The sequence below is a fragment of the Vollenhovia emeryi genome, unplaced genomic scaffold, assembly GCF_000949405.1.
Source record: "Vollenhovia emeryi isolate VEMERY1.0 unplaced genomic scaffold, V.emery_V1.0 DF939144.1, whole genome shotgun sequence".
NCBI classification, from domain to species: Eukaryota; Metazoa; Arthropoda; class Insecta; order Hymenoptera; family Formicidae; genus Vollenhovia; species Vollenhovia emeryi.
This window is the reverse complement of record NW_011967222.1, coordinates 1,070,746-1,096,928: the sequence shown is the minus strand read 5'-3', so window position 1 is coordinate 1,096,928 and position 26,183 is coordinate 1,070,746. Positions and strand designations below refer to the sequence as shown.

The window sequence follows — 26,183 nt, the reverse complement described above, 5'->3', positions numbered from 1 at the left end:
CAGATCGATGGTCAGTTATTCATCTCTGAGCATCCGCGAGATCATCTGTAGCCTCGACCACACGCGAGATGCGCATCGATCGCGTATGCAAACGTGGGGTTTCGTTCCGGGGCCCCAGCTACGAGCAGTCCGTTTTCAGGATGGCACGGCGCGGCGCGGCGCGGCGTTTTCTGCGTTCGCTCCGACAGTTACCTCCGTCCTTAAGACATACAGAGTAGCCGGCGTGGCGGTCCGGTCCGGTCCCGTGGCGGGGCTCCGTGAGAGGGCCCAGTTAGTAAAGTACGCGGGCGTTCAGGGCGACCGTAAACAATGGTTTTAGCGAGTGCGTGTACGCCGTGGTCGGTCGGAGAAGCGCTAGTGGCCGACTCCCACGGTTTATAGGGATAAGTCTCTCTTTCTAAGACTGGTCTTTACGCGTACTTTGGCCGTCTACGACTCACCCACTTTGCTTTACTTAAGGCCGTTCGTTGCCTAAGTCCCTGACCGTTTCACCGCCGCCCCCTCGCCGAACGATCATCGTCTGCCTCTTCTCGGCCGACGGTTTACTCGCCCCGGTGTAGCCTCGCTACATTCCATCCTCCATTAGGAGGGCACCGCACGCTGGTAGCACGAGTCCGCGATAGGCGCGCGGGCTTTGCTAAGAAACTACGATGCTAAACAATCATCCCTCGCGCTCTCATTGCCGACGATCTGGACGTCGATGCAAACAGAAAACGGGCTCTCGTTCCGGGCCTTTCTTGCCACGGGAAAACGGCTGGGAAATTGAGAGCGCAATTTCGACGTTTCCCTCCCGCCGGTCCATTTCGCTTTCTTGTCCGGTTGAAATTGACACTCGCAGGCTCCCACCGTTGAAATTAGCGTGGCGAACGTTTTAGTCAGATTGAGACTGCGCGAGGATTACTCGAGAGCGATGCCTCGAGGAGTTGTTTGTAAATTACCGTGTATCTTCGCGGAATCCGGTGGAAATAAGATAAACGATGGTTATTTTCACACGCTTTGTAGATTCGCACTCTTGCACAGAATTGTTCCACACGTTACGTTGACTTTAGCAAACCACGAATCTATTATTTTGTATAGCGGGACGAAACGACTTTCCCCCGGCGCGGACTCGCGTCTCGAACACGGCCGACTTGCTCACGCAAATTAGAACCTGTCGTGGTTTTAATCGGCGACGGGAATACAAAGGCCGCGCACGCTTGCCACGGTGGACAGTCGTCGACCGCGGACGATAACCGTTCCCAGTCTCACTCCCACGCGTTATGAGATCCCGCGTGTTTCGCGACGTAAAACGGCGGAACGCGGGAGCAGTTTCGAATTTCACGGATGGCCGCCCGATGACGATTGGTGCACCCGGCGGTTGCTCTCGAGGCCTCGTCTCTTTGCTCTCTCCCCTTGCAGCGTAATGGGGACTCCGCGGGAACAGGAACGAGCGCGCTGCATCGATATTTTTTCTGCCAGCTGCGAACGCTTATATTATGCATTCACGGAATGCAGCGAGCGGAAAGCGTAGATATACGCCATCGAGCTGAGCGCGAATATCTCGGCACTTGTATCACCTCGCTCTTGCAACGCCCGACTTTTATATCGTCGAAATAGAGATATCACCGTGACTAATGACAGCCGCTATGAAATTTACCGAAGCAGGTGGTCGCGTGTTTTACGACAGAGGAAATATTGCCGAACATCCTGATAAAGGAGTTTGACAAATAGGACTGCGATCTATGTAAGACAGAGGCTCGCGTTTCCCTCGCAGTTGGCCGGCGCGATGTGCTCTCCTTTTTTTCTTTTTTACCGTAGCAGCTGCAACGCGCGAAACTGCGATCGTCCGAACCTAGACAATGCGCTCGCCGTCACCGAGATGGAAGAACGGCCCGACTACAGATAAACGTCGCCGACAGCGTGGACGAAATTACGCTCCATTCATCCTTTCATTCATCCGAGGATCTCACCTTGCCTCCCGTAGCTTTCCAACCTATCCGTCGTTGGTGTGTCGCTCGCTCTCCATGGCGGCCTCCTCTCGACGTAATAAGCAAAAAAGATCACCCGGCCAGGCCATTACGTAGAAAGGAACGAAGAAATTATCTACTCCGTGCGTAAAAAGCGTGGCAAAGGCAATTCCACCGCGGTTGGACCACCGAGACTTATTTTTGTGATCCCGCCTGTTGCGTGGGGCTCTCTCGCCGATCCACGGTACGCCTAGATCAGCTCGGGACTTTGTCTACGGTATTCTTGCACCATTGATTCGACTACGAGTCACTGACCGAAAATCCGTGCCCGTTGCTCGGCGGAAGCTCGGAGCCATCGGCTCGATCTATGTCCTCGCGAGGGATCACGAGTCACTCGAGATGTTTAAGGTTTTCAACCAAGTAGAATTAAAAGTGGTCAGTGAGAGTACAACCCGGTTGTTGGTGCGTGGGTTAGCGGAATAATTATATTTAATAATAATTAACAATAAATGATAATACGGAACAACTAAAATGTGTTTGCATGACATCGCCGAAGATGGGCTCAAGCGTAACGTCCTTGTTGTTGTGCATTTTTAATTGTAATTAAATATTATTATTAAAGGCACCCCTACATTAAAGGATTGACGGAAAAAATCAGTACGAATTAAAAAAATAGGTTTAGACACTATACTTAACATCAAGAATTATTTGACGCCAGTACACGACTATAATTAAGCTTTCGATCGACCATAACTGTGTTAAAAACACTATACGATCCCAAAAAGATTAGATAAACTCATTAAAGATCAAATAAATTGGGACAAAAGACAGAAGTCATCTGTATTAAATGCAACGACTATGAAGCCCCTTCCATTGAAGAAACTAGACGGCACCTTCTGACCCGCATTAATGAACATAGAAATGACACCAAGAAACATGAAAGCTGTCACTCTGTAGTTCGCAAACACCGTGACCACGTTGTACTCTCAATACCCCATTTTTGACTCTACTTGGTTGATTTCACCGAAAGCCTTTCCTCGTGGGATTTATCCCCATAGAGAAAATCGAATAATTTTTTTCCTCTTCTGTTTAGAAGGCGACGAGGAGTTCAACGGACGCCTCGTCCAACTCGGCGAGGTGTTGTCCGAGATAGAGGAGGGTGGCGGGAGGAGAGGGTTGGAAGGAGGGTGGCGTGCTATGATCAGCATGGAGCTTCCGGCACACGCGACGCAGCATGGTGCTCTACACCTGGGGGTCGGAGTCGGGGTCAATCCGGGTGACCCAGCCGGAAGTGCCTTAGCCGCCATTCACCCGCATCCCCAGGACCCCCTATCCCTCCATCATCATAATCACGGCGCTGCAACACCCGGAGGTATGCATGAGGACTCCAAGAACAAACGTATGTTTCTTCTTACGAATCCAATTTGGTTACTTTTCACGTATAGGCGCTAAGACTTAATCGTAAGATTATCGCGAGGAACTAGAAACATTGTTTTCGATCGAGATAAGAGAGAATCGTTTTTACAATAAATGAGACAAGTATGATCAGTTCTCGCGATAATCAACATTAATTAATGACGGTTGTAGACTTTTTATAATTGACTGTAACGATTAACGCGAGTGTTTTGCCGCAATCGTTATTCTTTTCGTCATGAATTCTTGGCCGCTACGATATACGCGATACCACAACCGATAATTAGCCTACCTTTCGATATCGCGCTCGATGATTGCCCCAACATCACGAACAAGACAACGTACGCGTCAATCGAGCGAACGGCTTAAACGCGAGCACGGTGCACAGCCGATAGGAATGTCGTAGTGGCAAAAAAAGTGCAGGCACGTGCCTCGCGAAATGCCGGCGATAAATCTTCGTCCGCGCGCGCGCGCGGCGACGCTTCTATTACCGGCGACTTATGCGCACGCGATGACGATGCATCACGTTCGCCAAGTCAAGCTGGAATTCCGGAATCCGTCGAATGCGCTTTCCGGTACTCTCGCGGTCGCGCGAGATTCTCGCTGTTCGGCGCGCGCGCGTGTCCCTCAGCGGTGACCGACCGAGCGGATTTTTAAAACGCAAGTTCGCGAGGCGGCGCAATTTGAAATTGCGGCGATAATTTAACTATCTGGATCATATCAATTACCTCGTAATTACTTATCGTTCGGAATAGGCGGCGCATTTATCTCGACGTCTCTCAGGAGAGCTCTGCAAATTACTCATCGCAAATTCTATACCGCGCTTCTATACGCGATCATTAATATTCTCCGAGTCACGAATCGCACATGAAAGCGCGTTAAACACTCAAAAGTTCACATTCCCGCACCCGGCGGCACCTCCTACCGTTTATCATCATTATCTCGCTGCAAACCGCAAGCTTATTAAATCCCGTATCGACGGCGCGCATCCGGTGGAGCGACGTTACGTACCGGGGGGACACCGCGAGCGATGATTCCTCCATCAAAGGCCGCCGGAACGAGACTCTCGCGTGAAAGAGCTCCTTGTTCCGTACGGAACAATCGAGTTAGCTCAACTTGCTCGGCGCTCGCGCGCCGCCCGGGGATCTCTCCGGATACACAGATACACGCGCGCGTGACGCAGCCACGGCAGGATCATCCTAGAAGCGATAGTTTCTTCCTTGGTGGGCGCGATCGTCGTATTATATTTTTCAACACGTACAAGCTCTCACACGTGACACGCGCGCACGCATGGATACGTTAGGATCATCTTGGAAGCGATAGCTTCTTCCAGCCAACGGTTGGTTGGGCCGATGTAGAAGCTCGTTGTCTTCCTTCGTCCTCCTCGTCCTCACAAATGAACGTGCGCGTGGTGGGTAGAGAGTGGGGCTGGTTAAGGAAGATGAAAGGCAGCCGCCGTGGCAGCAGCCAGTGACGCGGCATGAGCCACGGGGCCAGAGAGAATGGAGAAAGGGGGGAGGAGAAAGAAAGTCAACGCGGATCGTTAAATCTAATGATATCAACGGATTTGACGGAGAGATCCGCGGATCAATTTTAGGGCCACACGCGTGTCCAGCGCGTGTCCCGTGCGTACGTCGTTATTAATGACTAGCACTCGCCAGGTTTCCACGCAACGCCCTCGTGCTTGTAGTTTCTCCTCCTGATTCTCGTTGTCTGCAGAACAGATATACTTTTAATTGTACCTGCGAAATTACGCGTCGCTAAGGCAATCGCCAGGCAGAGCGGATTTCGATTATCTCTAATGGTGCGTAACCACGCAATGGAATTAATTTGTAATTAATGCCCACCTGCGTGCGTGTCGCGTGTAGTACACGCAACGCGAACCGTAGTGAATTACATGGTTTATTGACCTCGCGACACACAGCAATTATTTCGTACAGTGGACAGAATGGTTGCAACACTTTTTCCTCCCTCGTGGAGGAAGCTTTGTTTTTGTGAAAAAAATTGATTCTCACTCTGGGGAAAAAAACAGACAGTTAACCAACCCATTTTGGGGCCCACAAGTAGTAATCGAATTATTTGGATTGTTCGTAACACTCTAATCTTTTACGAATTTTACCTCGCGTAACTACAAATCGCAATTAGCTATTCTATCTATATATCCTAGATTTTAAAGAAATACTAACCAATTCTCTCAATTAGTTTTATCGATACTCGGTATCCAAAGATAATTTTCACTTAAGAGGCACTAACCGAAATGTTAAGTTGCAAAAAAACGGTCAAAATTTTTCCCAGAGTAGAGTTACGAACAATCCAAATAATTTGATTACTAATTGTGGGCCCCAAAATGGGTTGCTTAACTGTCTTTTTTTCGCAGAGCAATGTTCTTTGCCAATGTGTTAGAAATTTTCCGAAACGTCGAAAAATCACATTTGTTTTTTAATGAGTTTAGGAATGTGCAATGAGATACAGGGTTACGTTCCAAAATCTTCTCCGAGGAATATTTTACTCAATAGCCACATTCCGAAACCATTTTCAGCATTTTTTCGACTTATTTCTCGAGTAAAATTTTTCTCGGAGAAAATGTTTCGGAATCTAAACGCGCGTTTCTAAACTCATTAAAAACCGGAGTTGCAACCATTCTGTCCGTCACTGTACACCTCTTATCCAGATCGCCGTCCAGGTGGCTTGGTTTGGATTTCGTCGTGACTAATCGCCGCTCCATTTAGACCCGGATTGTCCGTTGTTCCACGATCGAAAAGTTCCCGATTTAACGCCGGCTATAGAACGACAGCGCGGAGAGCGTAATGATTTTTTTGGAACCTGCGCGAAAAGAAAGTCATTTTCTAGAGGTGGAACTGGTTTCGTGAAAGGCTCCGATCACCTAAATTTAGCCAACATTTTATTTTCACTGAATTACTTTGCGAAAAAAGAGTATATTGAGACCCATGCCTTTCTCCGACATATTAGGCGTCAATCTGGATGCATTGCGCAAAACAGGTCGCTTGGTACGTTCGACCGTTTGGTGTGCCAGACGACTTATTTAGCAATTCGCATTAATATCCGATACTCTGATATTCAAGAATGCGGTGCTACACGAAACACGTGGCTGTCGATTACTGCCTACGTTCTTTGCCGTGTGTTTGGAATAATTTATATTTGCACATGCAGCTCCGTGCAATGGCATTCGATTATAATTCGCACCGTGCATCTCGTACCGTATCTACACGGAAGGGGAATTTTCTCTTAAAATTCACCCTGAAAATGATGTAATCGTGGGACAACACGGCATTTCGAACAAATTTATAAAAGTTATTTGGAATTTTACTAGTATATTGGAAACTCTCATAAAATTTCTCGAAATGCCGTGTGGTCCCACGATTTTAAAAAGGAACTTTAAGAGAATTCTCTTTGTGCACCGAGAGACCCATTTTGTTGAATGAAACGGAATAATTTGATTGAATCATTTTGTTGACTGAACATGTAATTCGGTTGTATAAAACGAAAAATATGTTGCTGAGAAGAACATAAATTTGATTTCATTCAAAATGGGCCTCTCAGTGTGTACAATGCGAGAAGCGCGCGATAGGAAATTTTTCGCGTTACAAAAAAAAAGTCATCGTATAGCTTGCAACTTGAAGGAAGAGGAGGAAGGGGAGGGGGATTAAAAGCGCGAGCCATTATCGAGCGGGTAACACATACCACGCTTTAATCTCCTCGCGAAAGTTATTCTTTCCGCTGGATGGACGCACGGATCGCTTATGGGGATTCCCATCGCGCCAGGCTCGCGCAACACCAGGATGACTGGCAGCATCTAATATATTATATTTCGTACCGTGTGCATACAGGGAAACACGTTTTATTGTATGCACACGTATACGTTGTTGTTGTTGTCCGTTGCCTATAGGAAAACATTCGGGGTGAGATAGCGACGGTTATTTATGGGGTTAAATAAAGGAACACCGCGCGATCGCGCGATACCAGGTCCGCGCGGTACAAATAGGTTGCCGTGTGCAGGCTGCTGCTATCGTGGCTGGCGCGTTGCGGAGTCGTCATGATCCGCGGCAACGTGCGATCCTGAATCCTCGCGAGGCGCGCTCGTCCGCTCCCTCGCGATATCCCATCGGGGAGGTCGCGGATCTCGTACGGCGGGACTTCCGTTTCCGATGGATTTTTGTGTTTCCAGATGGAAACGCGGCGTTATTTCTCGCGGCAGCACGCATCGCGTGTTACGCTATCGAAGTAGGCTCCGGGGGGGAACATTGTTAGCGTCTCTTTACTTATATTAGAATACTTGATTATTCCTGCTCTTCGGAAGTATAGCTTCGTCGAGGATACTGATTACAATTCAGAGAACGGCACGGCGCATGATTACAGACTAACGTTTCAATTAACATGCGATCGGACACTTTGAGTAAACGAATAAATGGCGAGTACCTGTTTTTTTTTGGTGTCGTTCGTTTAAATGTATTATACATACATGATTTGGCGGGGATCTTGATTACGCATCTCTTCAGATTTCAATTTGCACGTCTTAATTCTCTTTTTCTGTTTCAAACAGATGATGGCGGGCACGGAATGAACCAGGATGGTGAGTGAGCTTTTGTTTTTCACATAATTACAAAACCCGCGCGACGGGCGATCCAGTTTAACGACGTGCCGAGATGTTTCCCTTGACACAGTGCTGGGTTTAGGCCGGCGCGGCGCACGCGGAAAAGTCGCGCGTGGAAAACGCGCGCGCGAGCGTGCGCTGCACGCCGTACGCAGTGTTTATCACGAACCGTTAGCGATACGCACCGCGTTCCCGTTATAATCGTCGATAGTAATTAAATGCGGTGGAAGCGAGAAAGTTATCTGAAATGTCGGTTGCTACTTATCGGCATCGAGATCGATCGCGGGAGATCACCAATTATCTCAACACGAGTACTTGCCCGCTATCTCACGCTTCCGAAGCCACGATGCGGGATTATCCGAGTGATTTAATCATTGATAAGCCGATAAGCTCTTGCGCCCCTACGAACTTATTAATAATCGGACGAGATGTTACACGCGCCACCGAGCTTTATTGCCCTAAATCCACGAGGCGATAAACGATCTAAACTGTACGTCTTCGATATCAATGTACAAATGTTAATTGGATAGGTGATAACACCGCAAGGGATCGCAGCTCTGTAATTTACCATGATACATCGTTTCATTCGCCCAGCCTTCTCATTACTGAATTAAATCTGCATTACTCTTTAATTCACTTAACTATCGGCCGAGGCTCACGTCGCGCCGATAGCGAAGGAAGCTTGCGTTTTTATTTTTAATGCGCGAAATACGAGCCGGCGCCGGTCCACTCTTTTGCTTTTTAAAGATCCCGCGCGTGTCAAGGATGTCCCGATCGTTTTCTACTTTGCGTCTCTTGGCGCGCGCGCGCGGATCCGAACGGATAGGGCCGAAGGATATCTCCCCCTCGACGAAGTGGCGAGAAGGATCCCCGGCATCGCCGCGCGATGTTCGCGTATAATTTATGCCGATGACTTACACGCCTCGCCGCGGTAGGTGGGAGACGGCGCTGGATGGTAATCACGAGTTTAAAGGGTAAACGATCGCAAGGTGTTGGGGGCCCGGCGTGGGGCCCCGTGGGCCCTGCCAGCGCGCTCAATATTCAACAGGTATTTACATTCGCAAATTGTTTACGTCAGCCCACGATGAAATCTGTCAGGATTTCGTTCCGTCGGCAGCTCGACGGAGCTCTCTCTGCTCTCTCCCCCTCCTCCCCCTCTCTCTCTCTCTCTCCCCGTTTCTTTTTCTTCTTTTCGCCTTTTCGTCTGGTTCTTTCTCCTCGTACTTCGTACGATGTATTTGATCTCTGTTCTCACCTTCCTCCCACACGACCCGGCGAGAGGGGCACGCACAACGAGGAGAAGGTTGCCTGCCCTCTTCTCTCGCATCCGCCCTTCCCCCGAAGCGGCCCGTAATTACATCTGGGTATTAATCAAGCGCACGTCGGGAACGAGCCTCGGCGAGATCTTGATTTTCGTCCACGCGGTCGCGTCTACTCGCGATCGCTAGCTGTGCAAGCGTGTTCATTTAGTAGCGCTCAATCGGGAATTGATTATGAGGTGTACAGAGCGGCGAGACCGTCCTGCCCTCTGTTCTTAAATGCGAAAAACGAGCACTTATTTCGATCAGGTTCACGCGAGAAAGATTTGGAAGGAATCCTTTTTCACGCAATGCAATGCGAGAATTTATATCGGTGCACTTTAATGTCGTTTGATTGAACGAATACTCTCTCAGCATGCGTTCTGTAACCACGGGGTGCGTTACTTTCTTCGGCGAAATTACTGTCCTTTGTAAGCGTGGGGTAAACCGCTGGGGGCATTGTGGTGTACAGATTTGCGGCATTACTGGACGTTACTGGGCATAACTAGGCATTTTTTGGGCATTAGTTTGGGCCTGCTGGGGCATTATAAAGATAAAATAAGATAAAATAAGATACGGTAATGCCCACTGGGCATTAGTGAGCATTGGTGTACAAGATTTTGGTCAGCGGTTTCCCCCTCGTTTGTACGATATCGATTACCGCGATTCCACACCACGCAATTATACTTGAGCATTGAGGATATACAATGCGGTATCTCCCACACGCGCTATACGTGGTGTGTACCTTTCCGTGATTTTTCACCTCGCTCGCAAGATCGAGGCTAAAGATAAATAAGTCGCGCGCCGGTCAAACGTTCGTTGCAAACACGCAAAACCAGTTTGCTTTCCTTAATGTCGGACGATTACATGGACATTTAGAAAAAAAAAGTGCCGCAACCTGCAGCAAACTGTCGGGTGCTGCTCGCTTTAATACCCGAATCGCGTCGGTCACTTTGGAGCCGATCCGGCGGCGGTAAGAGCGCAAACTCCGCGCAGAATTTCAAATATTCCGACGAGCGCGCGCTCGGCTCGTCGTGGGAGACCAAGCCGCGTTTTGATAACGCAAACGGAGAGCGCGCTCGATGTTGACCTCTTCCCTGAAAAAGCGCTCTCTAATCCCCGCGCTATCGAGATTCGTAGTCCTCGGCATTCGCGCGCGCGGCAGTTTACGCTCCTCTTCCCGTAGTCCCGAGAGAGAAAGAGAGAGAAAGAGACTCGGACGGCGGCGCACGTTAACGTTTATCGCCGGTTATTAATACGGCGCGGATTACGCGCCGTAAGTAACGTCGCGCTCATACGCGTGCAATGTGCGCGCCCGCGCGAGCGCGCGCGCGTATATCTGTGTGCGCGGTTACGACGGCCGGGTCCGGTCCTAATTATAGCGTAATACAAGCGCGATCGTATGCCGCGGCTCGGCGCTTACGTAATCCCGCGATAATGCGGCTCTCCGCGAGTGCACGCGCTCCCGCGAGTGCGCTTACGCGCGCAGCGTAAGGCCCCGCATACCTCGCCTACCGAAGGATGCATTCGCCCCTGCGCGCCCGGTGGAGTATCCCACCGGCCGGGGTGATGCCGCGTTATCTCGTTTGGGATAATGACATTGAGGCGCGCGGATTTTTGCCGGACACGCGTAGAGTCGGCGGCGACACGATAGCATCCGGTCGCGGTGTCCGCGCCGATCCGTACCGAGATTACTTTAAATCACGATCCGCGGCGCAGCGGCCGCTTTGACCGATTCGCGTACGCATAATTTTCTCGAACATGCTTCGAGGGGCGTTTCGTGGCGGAGAATGAGAAGAGGAAGGAGGAATAAACGAGACACGTGACGCTAAAAATGTAATGGCGCGAAAATTACGCACCGCGGGATTTCCTCTGTTATTAAGATTAACGCTTTCGCACTGGGTGCACCGCGGTGTCTACAGCGGTTATAATTAAAGACACGATTTCCTAGATCTCGGTACCTAAGCGGAGTCACTTCAACAGCTTGTACAATTTTCGATCGTTTTCATTTGTTTAAGTCGCAAAAATCTTGATGAAAAACAAATTTCAATGCAGTTTGTGTCTTTAGTTGGAACATTAAACAGATTCGGAATTAAGATTATGTTGAAATGTTATTAAGAAATTCATTAAAAATTAGTACGATCACGGTTTATCGCGTTGGAATCGCAGAATTATAAATTAAGCTTTTCGTATTTGAGGGAATGCTGGAGTGATTCTGCACTTATTGCACCTATTGCTCCCAGAACTGCCAAATGAAAATATTTGTGTAATATATAAATGATGTGGTGGATTCACTACTGTGACTTACTCGAGTGAATAGATCTTTTTAATTAGGCTTCTCAACTTAATTTCAATAATACCGCGCTGTTCTCTGATTTAGTCCGAACAGCGGAACACCGTCGGTTTATACACAAAAGCCACACAATTTGTATATTGCACAAACATTTTCATGAATTGACAGTTCTAGATGCAGACGGTGCAGAATCACTCCGGCGTCCTCTTAATTGAGATTGAAATTGATCCAATAAAACCAATGAAGATTAGATGAAACTAATCAAGTGCACAGACAAGGTATAAAATTGAAGTGCGAAAAATGCAGATCGCATCCGCGGCGCGGTTGTATATTCGTATAATGCACGTTGATAAAGAATAAGCTTAACGAGCTGACGTTTGTCTGGCTGAAATCAAAGATTATCTGGTTGATTTGATTGCACGAGCGCTGGCGCAATCGCGACGTGCCTGCACAGAGCGCTTTCCGCGTTCGCCGAGCACTCCTCGGAGAGATGCCACCGCCCTGAACGATTCAGGAAGCGAGGTCAGGCACCCTGCCTCTTCCTTTTCTCCCTTTCTCGCTTGTCTCGATTAGCCGGGAGTATAGCGGCGCGATAACATCGACCCGCGCCGCGAGTAGTCGCCGCGATAACGCGCTATCGCGGCTCCCGCGGTGAATCACCGAATGCACTTTGAAAGGTCATAATATTCTAATGCATCTCTGTTATCGATTCCCCACCTGCTCGGTCCGGAACAGGCGGCATCGGCGATGCGCGCGCGCGCGCATGATTAATGGCACAGCGCGAATCATAAATTGTACCAGGCGATATTTATTAATTGCGTGCGGCGGCCACGAGGAATTTCGGAGCGATGCATCGGTAGCTCCCTTGGAAACGTTTTATCCGGTGCGAGCGACCGCGAGAGATACGAACGGAATACAGATTTACGGGCACTACTGGGTATTGCTAGGCATTACTAGGCATTTTTTGGGCATTAGTTTGGGCATTTAGGCCTTGCTGGGGCATTATAAAGATAAAATAAGATAAAATAAGATAAAATAAGATAATAAGATAAAGTCATGCCCACTGGGCATTAGTGGGCATTGGTGTACAAGATTATTGTGGTCAATGGTTTCCCCCTCGGGATTTCTACTCGTCGCGCGAGAAACTGTCACGGCCGTTTTTCGATTCTCGTTCGTCGAAAGCGAAATGGAAATAATTTTTGTGGGATGCAAATCAAACGGGAGATAAGACTTGCGAAAGAGCTTACGCGTTAACGAGTAGAAAGGATTTGACGCAGATTAAAATTCACACTCGGGATTTATTCGTACACTCTATTAGTTATTTGTTAAAGCATCCTGCGTGTTCGCACGATACGTCAACGTTCTACGACGTGGGATACTTATAGCTCGCCGGTGAGAACATTCCTTGGCGATGCGACAAAGTAATACGGCCGGTTCAAACGAGCTTGCTAATCAACAAAACTGTTTCTACCGACTGGTATCTGATGCACATGCCGCACGAGAGAGCCGCGTATGCACTCTCGTACGTGTGTGTGCGTGTGTGTTTTATTCGCCTTTCGCATAAGTAGTACGTGCAGTACCACGCCCGCGCACGCGAGAACTCGTTCGACAGAACGAGAAAGACGAGGAGAGAGAGGAACGGTACGCACTCGCACTCCACGAATGATTTGTATTGCTAAATAATCAGCGCCAGTTGTCTCGAGCAGTTGGTTTAATGACGACCGCGGGGAGAGCGAGGCGGGGAGAGAAGAGGCGAGGCGAGTCACATATATAATGGGCAATGCACACACAGACCGTATGTCCGTCCTAGCGAAGAAGTCGGAGAGGCCTTACTGGCCGATCGCGCGAACTTTAGTTGGCGGTCGCATAATTTCTGGCCGAGCTATCGCGCGTCTCGATATTTCAATATCGAGAGCGCGCGAGTATCGAGGAATGTATGTACGCGTGTGTCGACACAGGACGAACGTTGCTCAATTGGAATTCACATGTACCAATGCCGATTATGGAATACCTACTTTCATGTATGTCTGCTCTTGTGCCGTTTGACGTAATATTTTACGCGTTTTTTACTTCGTCTCCGCGAGACGAGAGTTCCCTGATATCTGTCGGAAGCGCCAAGTCGCGGATAACTTATCTCGATCGCGACGAACCGTCGATTTCGTCGCGCGGAAATTTGAGGTCTCGATTCTAAATGGATCTGCGAGACGACGCGGAGGTGGCTCTCGCCTGGGATTCCGCTTCACGACTTCCTCCTCTCCTCTACGACCGTATACCTCTACGTCGGGACACTGGAGATAGAATCGGTACAACTCCAGGTGTATGCACGGAGCTGTGTGTATATCGATGCACGTATATTTCCTTGTACACAGACAAGGGCGTGGCTGCTCTGCGCAACGGTATCATCGTAGGTGCATGCCGCTCATCGGGACCAAATTCTCGTTGCGTTTCGACGATCGTAACCTTTCGCGACGCGTTCGCGACACACATGAAGGAGTGGCTCTAGATGGTAGAAATAGATACGCCGGCTGTCATAAATTCTCAGGAAAAAGAAATCTATATGCAAATTGTATTTTTTGTAGAACTTCAGTATTTTCTTGACCATATCCGGCATTTTTAATAATGCAGAAAATTTATTGCGAAAAATATTACCTCAGCCAGGGTTTGAACCTGGACCTCCCTACACTCTAGGCGGGCGTCTCACCAATTCGACCACTGAGGCATGTGCGTGTAGTAAAAATGCCAGATACGGTCAAGAAAATACTGAAGTTGTTAATTACTGCTGGCGACTTGAAGAATATTCTTATCAGTTGTATTTTTTAGGTTCAGCGTACATTGCTAAAATGCACTTTGTTGGGTGACACAATTTTCCACCGTGATACCATATAAATTCAGTCCGTTGAGAGAGAAAGAGAGAGAGAGATTTTATTGTCAAAATAATTATATGTATTCTTAAGGCGACAATTGCATTATTTAAATAAGACTGTAAGATTATTAAATGCTTCTAAGAAGATTATAGATCGTCGCGTATATACGAAACAACGAACGCGTTAATTTGAGCGTACAAGAGTTGAATCGACGCTTATATCTTTCTCTGTGCGTGCGCTTTTCACGCGATAGTTTCGTTCGCGCGAGCTTTCCACGGGAATAATTATCGCCGCCGTGGTTCCGTATCGTCCGTGAGATTGCTTACCGGCGGGATATTCATTTCTCGAGGTGTAAGGCCCCACTTAATTCGAACCCCCCGGGTCCTCCCGAGTGAGTAGTCCTTCGTTTAACCCACGTTACAATACGTAGCGCCGCGGCCGTGCGTCCGTGTGCCTACGAACGCGTGCACACGCAGCCGCGACCGGTACCTGCTTCTCTGCCAATGCAAACGCCGCCTCGTAATGCTCGAGTACCGAGTAGTACGCGCGGATACTTGCGCAAACAGTCGGAGGAAGTGCAGTTGCGAGATCGGCCGGTGAGCGAACCTGAATGCGCGCGAGCTATTGAAAACGCGTGTTGTATTTTAACGGTTTCACGCCGCTTTTACTGGTGCATCAGGTCCCATTTACCTACCGTTGCCATTTTAAGGCTTCTCTCGGATACGTTTCAGCCGAATTCTCTTTACCAACAAGTTACGTTCAATCTTTTCCTCACCAGATGAGCATTTCGATTTTTTCGATAAAGATGGAAATTTAATTAGTCTATAGAGATTTCTACGTATAAATCGCGATCGTCCACTGTACGAAAATATTTAGGTACCATTGGGTGCGTTCCGGCAAGACACTGCTACTACAGCGCTACGGTAGCGCTACACGAGTGTTTCGGCAAAACTTTCCGCTACAACTGTAGCGGTTGCCATTTTTCATAATTGCTCAAGGATTGCTAGAAACAATATGTCATTCATGAGCCAATCTTCAATATTTCCCATTCTATTCATTTCAATTAATTGGTAAACGCGACTCTTACAATTAAAATACAATTTTGAGGTTATGCATGCTAAAGTATGGCGCCGTTACAGTTGTAGCAAAAAAGCTGTAGCGCTACAGTAGCAGTGTCTTGCCGGCACGCACTCATTGACTGTGTACAACCTGTGCACGAAACACAGTGGAAAAAGAACAGATTAAAAAGATACACTTGGGTACTTTTCGCGTAAAAAAAAGAAGCAAAAAGAAGGGACGAATACCCAAGAGGGAGGATGTTTTCCGCGAGCGTCTATACTCGCCGATATGCAAACGCACGTGCGTAACCATTGACGAGCTATAGTGGGTGGAGATTCGATGATGCGTAACAGGTTGTTCGGTAGTCGTGTTCGTGGGTTCTCTTTTACGGGTTGCGTGTTGCGTGCCGTTTTTAACAGGCGAGCAAAAAGTCGCGGCGGAGGATTCCTCTCGCACCCGCCCGCCTGGCACCTCGATCATTATCGGGCGCAAGAAGATAAAACGATCGCTACGATGACTCTACGAGGCGAGATGTCGGCGTCCCGTGTTCCTGGAGATACATTTGCTCGCGGCCGAGAGATTAATAATTATCGGGATGCTTGTGAATGCTAATGGTTTCTGCGGCCTCTGGAAATAACCCGCGTAAAATTCGACAGCTTCCTTATTCGATATTATAAGTCTTTAATTTCCTGGACTTTATGCGCGTCTAAAAGCTACTTCGAACTAAATTGGGAATTACGTGTCTCCAAAAGAAAATATACGTCGAGGCTAAACAGACCGAGCGAATAAAATCTTTATCGAAGCAGAGATGTTTCCTAATCTTATCCAAGTTCCGCAATTAGTCAGTTCCGTTAGGACAATTATACGAAAGCCTTGTGAACATAAAGTTCGCATGGACGCAGTCCTCTCTTCTGCGAAACTCTCGGACCGGCCTATTATTATTAATAAGTCCAACAACTACTGGTCGCTTAGCGCCAATGACGGAAGTCGAACAGGTTCGTCTGGAGGCCTGATTACTAATCGCGTACTACTAAACGCGTACTCTCGCGTCCTTAAAGACAAACGATTTAAAGAAGAAACGCGGTCAGTGACACAATCCCATTTTCAATCCTTCCGTAACGATCCGCAAATGATATTGTAACATTTATATCGCGCTAACTCAATAGTCATGGCATTCGAAGGAAAAAAAAGGGTTCGATATGTCATCGTTTTTCATCAATTGCTCGTAATATTATACGTCACATTATACGTCGAGCGGTGATTCTTTGTTGCTCCTTGGCGCAATTATCGTGTAATTTCTCCAACCAGTTCAATCGAGAGCAAGCACGCATTTGGCACACGCCGCAACATCTTCATGGCGGGTTCTCCGAGTCGTTCGTAGACGGCATTGCCGGTTCAGAGCCGGCTGGTCGGCAGAGTAGTCTGTGGGGCGCCAGAGCATGACGCCATTAACGTAACGAGGCCACACGTTGCACCCTCGCGAGCACTAGACTATATCAGCCCCGAGTGCCTGTGCCGCGCGGCGCGGCGCGGCAATGGATTCCTAGACCTAGACCTCCGCCGAGAGAGAGCCCGATACCTCGCAATTATACCCCGACCAAAGGATACGTACGTGCATACGTACGGTACGGTTCGCCGATTCGAGTGCATCGACGCCGATCGAGATCGGTCGCCGTAACTGCCAATGGAGCGACGACAGAGTCGTTGCGTCTGTTTACACGCGGGAGCGCACGTGCGTGCACCACGTGAGCACCCGGCGTTCCCGCCGTCACCGTCGCCGCGCATGGTTTTCCGCTTCAACTGATTACGAACTGGTTTTTGATCATCCAACCGTTCGATCGGGCGGCCGCGGAGGTGCTCGGCTGTCACCTCTGCCATGCCGTCGGATTGTTCCGTCCGCTCTCAGATTGTCGCGCCCGATCGCCGAGAACGGACGCCAGAGACGTTCAGCGATCAGCGCGAGCCTGAACGACAGTTGACGCGAGTGTTGTTGCTATTGTATCGAGTTGGCACGAATGCGATCGACCACGCGAATAATAAAAGTTACATCGCTACACGTAACGCTTTATCTCGACAATTAAGGGGATGCTGGAGCGATTCTGCACTTTTGGCACCTTTTTCTCCTCGAACTGTCAATTCGTGAAAACATTTGTGTAATATACAAATTATGTGGCTTTTGTGTACAGACCGACAGTGTCCCATTATTCAGATTAAGTGAAAGAACAGCATGGTATCATTGAAATTAAGTTTAGGAGCTTAACAAGAAGAATAGATTTTTGTTAGGCTTCTGAACTTAATTTCAATGATACCATGCGTTCTCTGATTTAGTCCGAATAGTGGGACGCTGTCGGTCTGTACGCAAAAGCCGCATAACTTGTATATTACACAAAACATGTTTTCACGAATTGACAGTTCTAGGAGCAAATGGTGCCAAAAGTGCAGAATCGCTCCAGCATCCCCTTAGGATTGTCGATAAATATCGTCCCGGCGGAATCGTACCGCAGATAAATCAGAGTACATACTCGTTGGGCATCGACATCACCGGAAGCGGGAAGAGGCAGCGAGGCAGGGTCAGACGTAGGTCGGCCCGACGTGCTCGTAACAAATCAACGGCGGAATCAAAAGTATGTGGCTTGTCTCGCAGTCGAATTACGGTAAATTAGCGGGAGTAAAGAGTCAGCGCCGGCAAGAGCAGCAGGTACCTACATCGAAGAGAGGACGAGTCGTACGGGACGAGCGGACGGATGGGCAGGGGCAAACATAAATTAAGATGGGGGACTGATTATGAGGCGAGGGCAGGCTATCATTACCCGAACCATCGTGACCGGCCGACCCTGCAGCAGCCGCGGCTGCTGAACACAACGCGCGCGCTCGCTCGCTCGTCCGCTCGCTCGCTGTCGTCTCTCCCTCTTTCTCCCTCTACGCGCCGGTACACGATGTTCGCGATCCGCCTGCCTCGTGCCCCGATAATGTCGGGGTGGGAAACTGCAAATTATTAATCTCCGTTCCTTGCATTACATAGTTGAACGAATATGAAACGAGTATTGTCGGAGAGATACGGTCGTCAAGGCGCCGCCGTTAGACGAAATTTTTCTTCCGGGTCAGCCTCCGGATGTGGAGGCGTGCGGTCCGTTGTGCAATTATCGGCCATTTGATGACGTTACGAGTGTCTAATCTTGGCATTTGTATTTTTTAATACGTCTTTTCAACGTCCCTTTGCACCAGGAAAAAACGATTTATTTAGTTTAAACGGATGAGATACGTTGAAATCGTGTTTCTTCGAATCTACTAAGGTTTTATTTACTTCCGCTAAAACATTTGCTCGATTTGAAGAAATACATATGAATTCTCTAGAGGCCTGTGTCCACGATGCTAGAACTTGGTTCAAGTTCTAGTTTCGAGAAATGTGTGGCCAATCGAAACCAGAACTTGGATCAAGTTCTAGCATCGTGGACACAGGCGTTTAGAAGTTCCAGTCTCGTCGAATACAATTTTACAACAACCCGAATCGGCGCGCAGTTTAAAGTCGAGAAATAGACTGCTTATTGCGACAAATGTTACCGCATGCCTCAGTGGTCGAATTGGTGAGACGCCCGCCTAGAGTGCAGGGAGGTCCAGGTTTTAACTCTGAGGTAATATTTTTCGCAACAAATTTCTCTAATTAGAATTTGCTAGTTCCGTCGTTTATTAATTTTCCTACATTGGTTCATTATATGTACTGGCGTCTTTATTCTTGTTAAATAAAATTTTAGTTAAGATTTAAGAAATCATTTCTTCGAAATTAAATGAAAGTCCGGTAAGGTCCAAATTCAAAGGAAGCTCGTTTGATTTCAAAGAAACTCTTTTCTGGGTGTACAAACCATCTTGAGGAGGGAATAAATTTGCGTTTGCGTTGGGGATTGAAAAACGAGAGTACAATTGTAGAAAATGCGGTGTAAAAACCACAGACGTCCATTATTGAGCGGCAGGTGGCGATACACACGCCTACGTGACGAGGTCGCGGCGAGGACGATCGGAAAGGACTCGACCGAGTTTCTGCGCGATGCAAAGCAACGCGGCGGCAACGCAACGGACAGTCGCGCAAACGCTCGCGCGACACGGAGAAAGTTCCACATTAAGCACCACGCTTTTCCTTAGTCGGTAGCCAATCACGATCCGCGACGGATACCTCTGAGCCGTCTGTCCACCCGAGGCGATCGGGCGACGCGATAAAGGCCGATACACATTGCCCACGCAATTTCTACGCTCGCACTTTTTTTTCTTTCCTCCTCGCCCGCGGTCACAGTGCCTTCCGTGGCACACCGCAAACTGGGTCGCTCTCCGTAATTTCCGGTGAAATCCAATTACGATATATTTCGCGCCTGATTCGATTGCGTCGATCGGAACGTACGCGTATCCTCTGAACAGAATTCTGGAGCCCGGAAATGAGAAATCCCGACGTCGCGACTCTTCTCGCCGATGCGCTAAGCTAATGGTACATTTGTCGTACGACAAATTGTTCAAACGTGTTAACTGGCTGCAAAATAGAAAATTTCTAGAGACTCGAGAACTTTTCTATTCCGCAGCCAATCGATATGTTTGAAAATTTGTCGTAGGACAATTTATTTTTATTATTAGTTATTTCGAAGTTTGATTTCTCGGCATAGATGAACGTCACAAGAATTCTTCTGGAATATTTTCTGCAGTGATATACTTGCTAGGACAAATTTTCAAACATATCGATTGGCTGCAGAATAGAAAAGTTCGACAAATTTTGTCGACAAATGTAATGTTAGGCTTACACGTGAAATTGATAGTTTGTTAATTTTCGATTCCTGTCAGACACAAATCCATCGAAATTATTTCGAAGTTTGATTTCTCGGCATAGATGAACGTCATAAGAATTCTTCTGGAATATTTTCTGCAGTGACATACTTGCTAGATCGAAGAAGCTATCAAAATTTTTGCGTAAAAAGGCGATTGTTAAAACACTTCGGAGAAAACTCGGCGGATCGTTGTTAAGATCGAGGCTCGATTTACACCGTGCGACTCGCCTTGCGTGCCCGCAATTTGCGGCGGCTGCGATCGGCGGAGTCGCGCGATATACGTGCCGATATATCTCAAGTTCTCGCGTAGCGATCGGTTGCGCAATTCCCGACACGGCCCCGGTACGCGTCATCGCTTTACCGAGTCATTCTCTCTCAACATCGGTTCTGACCTCTCGTGTACGTAGAAAATTCCAAGCGAATTAAAAATCCCAGCGATCCGTTTGACCAATTTGAAATGAAATCTCTTCGCGTGTCGTAAAATGGGGTAGTCGAGATTCCAATTTTAAGTAATTAGTATCGGCAAGGTTGGACTAGAATCTTAACAATTGGCGCTACCATTACCTGGAAATATTTGTGCGTTTGCAGTCACAGCTGCGGTTAGCAATGCGCGAGTCGTTTCAACGGCCGAGTTTCGCGGCCGATCGCGAACAATTAGAGATCGTATCTCGGCTTCTTTCCCTTTCTCTTCCCTAGCTGATTTCTTTTCTCTCTCCTTCTATCTATCGCCGTGCTGTTTCTTTGTATTTCGCTCACTCACTCTGTCTGTCTGTCTCTCTGTCTCTCCCTTTCTCACCGCTTCTGATACAGAGTCAGGGCGGAGAAACGGGTCTGCGATTCGAGCCGCAGAAACATTACGTGTGCCGTTGGCAGTATCGATAAAAAACAATTCGTGCCTTTTCTCCGTTTGTAATTCTTACGCCTACAATTGGCCAAGATGCAACAGCTGCGTGAACATAACCGATCGTACATCGACGAACTCACCCTCGTTGCCCGATCGATGTGTTAAGGGGATGCTGGAGTGATTCTGCACCTTTGGCACCTTTTGCTCCTAGAACTGTCAATTCGCGAAAACATTTGTGTAATAGACAAATTATGTGGCTTTTGTGTACGAACCGACAGTGTTACACTATTCGGATTAATAAAAAAATCTATTCACTCAAATAAGTTATAGGTTAGGTAACCTTATTCGAGTGAATAGACTTCTTGTTAAGCTCCTAAACTTAATTTCAATGATACCATGCTGTTCTTTCACTTAATCTGAATAGTGGGACACTATCTGTCTGTACACAAAAGCCACATGGTTTGTATATTACACAAATGTTTTCACGAATTGACAGTTCTAGGAGCTAAAGGTGCCAAAAGTGCAGAATCACTTCAGCATGCGATCCGCTCGTAACAAGACATTTTCTTTGATATCGCGTGCTCTCCTCTCGCGAACACCGCGTAATTGTCGCAGAGTGGCATAAAACGTGCGTTATGTCGCGAATCGGAAAAAAAAGACGTACGCGCGTAAATTATGTCTCTCTGTCACGTAATCGCAGAATCGGAATCGTGCGTAGTGATATCAGTGTATTCGCGGTTAATTAACTATTGCCGTTTTTGCTGAGTTAATGGTTTGATTCAGCGCCGGAACAGGGAGAATGTTTGCATGCAAACTTCTCTCCGGCGTAACGGAATAGGTCATATTTGAAGCTGCCCATTCCGTTCCAACGACCAGACCATCGAGGCTGAGCGCGGCATAGTATCGCATAAAATTTTTATAGATCATTAGCAGCGAGCTAATAACTATAATTGAGGATGTAACGCGCATATAAATGTCGCTACTTGTTTCTGGGGCGAACGAGCCACCACCTCGCATAAATCTCCTCCGACGCCGGTCGATTCGACCGATGAAAAACTGTAAATCTCGGTCGTCATCGTAAACGCAATTAGCGATACGCCCGAGCATGAGATATTTCTATATCTCTGCTTATCGGTCCGCAGAATAGTGTTGTATGTGCCAATTTCGCGACCGCGGGTATTCGACTCACGGCCGTTCACAATATCCCGTCGTAAAGATTCATTAACGGCGACAGTTTACGCCTTCGTAAACTGTCCCTGACGTGACGGAAAACGAGGATTCCTCGCGAGTTTCCGACCAGCTTTGCCCGATGGTCGTTTCGTAATAGAGGCGGAACGTCGGTACGCCCAATTTCCGATTATCGTCGTCCGCCGCGAGTCCCGCCGCTTTATCACTAACGTCGATCTGCTGCGTGCGGCAACATTGATATATCGGCCGTTCCGCACGACGCAAGAATCCGCGTCCACTCCCCGGACCCCGACGTCAGGAATTATCATAATCTCGCCGAGCGCCGGCGGATAATGCGGATGATTTTCCCCGCGAGAGCCCAGAAGCGGGATTACGGCAGCCGGAGAGTTCCGTGTCCATGTGCCCCCGAGCAGCGTGCACCGATGCACCGACGTTTTAAGAAGTTCCTCCGCTTGCAAATTGTGCTGATTGGCTTCATAGGCGGATAGTTACCGAGCGCCTGTCGTGCTCGTTCGAGTCCGGTATTCTCACAGAAGACAACCGTACTTATGTCTATTATGTCATTTTCGTCGGTCGAGGAATTTGCACGTTTCATCCTTTGGTATCTTGCCAAATTTGTCAGTGCTAATCTTAAAAGAGGACATTGGAAGAAATGTCATTTTTAAACGATTCTTTTTATTCACGAAATGTGCAGATGTGCATAACTTGTAGTATTATTCACTGGCAGCTTAGGTAGAAGAGATAAAAAATATGGAAATTGTTGGAGACATTGGAAAAATGTACTTTTTGTCAGTAAATAAATGGCTAATTAACAAATTTTCCCTTTCTAAAAAAGGGATATTACCAGCGCGAATGTCGTTAATATCGAACAGTTGAGGCCTCTTTTCCGCGATGCCGATTGATTTTCTCGAAGCGCTGTGTGCTTCACTTCTCTTTCAGATTCGTGTCATGTTTCAGTTCGCATGTGAATTTTGACAGTTGTGCAAAAATATACTAATGTTCAGTCTCAACGCGAAAATCTTGAAATGAGATTATATTGCGTTATCTTGCGTTATATTGCGTATCATTAAAGGAAGAACAACTTACTTGAATGACGCAATTTTATATAATTTAATCGAGAAAAATATATGCTTATTATTTAAGAATAATTTCCTTGAATGGAAAGGAAACAATGTTGGATAGAAAATAAATGATTAAAATGCTTTTATTGTCAAAATAATTATACGCATTCTTGAAGTGACAATTATAGTATTTAAATAAGACTGCAATATTGCTGGAATGTAAAATTATTAAATGCTTTTAAGAGGATTACAGCTTGTTGCGTGTACATAAAACAATGAATGCGTTAATTTGAGTACGTAAGAGCTGACACCTTTTCTTCCGTGTAGAGAGATGCGTACAAGAATTGAAATGATGAACGATTAGTTGCATGTTACAAAGCCACGTAATGCGGTAAAATTTGTGAACCTCGCGCACGATGTTGGGGATCTACATGTAAGATCTCTAGATCGACATTGAAGCTAACTCGAGCCGTGGCTTAGCAGTGTTCCACGTTAAAGTGACACCCGCTGGCAGAGGCGTTCGCCCGAAGGGTCTTACGGCGAGACCCCGATCACACCACGAATGCAGTCGCTATAAAAACAATGAGAAGCGAGAGGCGAGAAGGAGAAAAGGAAGGAATGTAACAGAGATAGGCTCTATTTGCATAACCGCCTCAACTCACAAAAGTCTATGATAAGTTGGCCCGATAAAGACGACCGCTTGTAATCCCCAGCTTCCGCGCTCGCGAAACACATATATACATATATATACATATATATATATCAGAGTGTTACGAGTTCACGGCTGTTTTTGACTGGTATTAAACCAACGGCACACAATGCTATTTTTCCTACTGGATTGTTAAAACTCTGCATCCTTATTGCCTTTCGCGAGCAATCCAGTAGGAAAAATAGTATCGTGTGTCATTGGCTTTCTACGTCGCACCGTCACGATTAGCGCTACATCGCATGCCCAATTACAATTGCGTATTAATGCTGTTGCAATAATTGACAATGACTCAATGCGGGAGAAGACGCAAAAACAATGTGATCGACTAGTGTAAAAATTTCAATTTAATCGATGAATTAGTAAAAGAAATCTGATACGTAAAGCAGAAAATGCATAGCCTATGACACTCCCCGGAAAGTAAGGAAACTTGTATTAAAATTTCAAGTCAATCGGTCCATTAGTTTGAGATCATCGAGGACCAACAAACAGACAAACCCTCTCTCCTTTATAACATTAGTATAGATCGATTATGATTACTTTTGTTTTTATTTGCAATAAAACAATTAATTCAATTTCTTAAATTTTCGACGAACATTACACAGTTGAAAAATTTGTGTTAAATTAACAGATATCACATGTCCCAAACGGTCCACATAAATTTTTGTGCAAAATTAACACAGTTTTAGTGACAAAATAAATTTTTACGTTTTACAGATGTAATAAGTGACTGTTCGAAATCACTCACTTATGTTATATAGAATAAAATCAACATTTTATTCTGTAAATTTTAACAGATAAATCTTGTTACTAATATAGAACATATGTATTGTGTGAGATTAAAAAATAAGTACACATTGTGTTGTTTTAATATTTCTTTTCAGTTATTTTCATAATTTTACATTTGAGGTCAATTAACACAAGAGCAATACGTTAAATTAACACATGAATGTGTTGAACATTTAATACAAAACTTTTAACCGGCATTTTTTTTAACAAGAAAACACAAATTTTTCAACTGTGTACGTACCTATGATTTCATTGTAGTATCATTAGGATACATCGCGAAAGTGCGGATTACGATATTTCGCGGTAAATAGACCCGCGTATCGCGAACAATAGCGGCAGTGTCTTGCCCGATACAGGTGATAGGTGGACTTAGGTGGCAAATAGCACGCACGTGTAACTGAGAATGCGTCCGCTTAGCCAATATATCCGCGTGTGAACCCGCGTGTTACGTATATACCGGGTGTGTGCGCATATTTCGCTAATATTTAAATTAAAATTATCTTTTGCGCGATAAGGTGAATATTTTTGAATGGAGAAATGAGGGAGAAAGGGAGAGAGAGCTTTCTGATACAAATGAACACGCGGAGAGAAGGTTCTCTTAAAATTTATCCTGAAAATCACAGTAATTATACTTGGTGCACATTTATACTAGTAAAATATATGATAAAATTCTCAAAAACTCTCATAAAGTTGCTCACGATGCCACGTTGTCCTACGGTTACATGATTTTCAGGATAACTTTTAAGAGTAAATTCTCTCCGTGCATGAGTCTGTTATTTCTTACGGCGAGGCAGGCGCCATTAACGTACTTGAGATCGGGACCCGATTGTGCTCGGAATTTTATCGAGACATGTTTGGAGTGTCCACCATGAATATCAAACGAGCGTTCTTTTGCTCTCTAAGAGTCTAGGCGATGGATAAAGATCGAGATTCTATCGAGTATAAAGGCGGACACCTGGTGTACGAGTGGAACGTAGAGAGCACGGGGGCGCGTGCTCACGCGTGTGCAGGTGACAATCTCGTTTGTGTTCACATGATAAACGGCTCCCCGGTGGTGTTATAAACGTTTGACGTGCCGCGCGCTGACCGCGCGTTCACTGAGGACTGTCAACCACATTTGCAGCACATTCCAAAGATTCACACGTCCCCAAATCCTCTGCTTCTCTACTCGCGCTCTACAAACGTCTCTTGTAGTCGACGATACACGAAAAAATTTAACTTTAATCGCTGTACATATTAAGGCGATAGGTAGAGAAGACACCTCTCTCTCTCTCTCTCTCTCTCTCTCTCTCTCTCTCTCTCTCT

General features: G+C 46.8%; 1 protein-coding gene across 1 annotated transcript in view; it reads left to right on the top strand.

The window, feature by feature from the left end:
• Nucleotides 1-2,836: 2,836 nt before the first annotated feature.
• LOC105566497 overlaps nucleotides 2,837-26,183 on the top strand; it is a 111,233-nt gene continuing 87,886 nt past the window's right edge. The window contains exons 1-2 of the mRNA XM_012020558.1: nucleotides 2,837-3,345; nucleotides 7,921-7,950. Of these exons, the coding sequence (XP_011875948.1) occupies nucleotides 3,144-3,345; nucleotides 7,921-7,950 (232 nt within the window). The 5' untranslated portion in view covers nucleotides 2,837-3,143. The remainder of the gene's footprint in view (nucleotides 3,346-7,920; nucleotides 7,951-26,183) is intronic.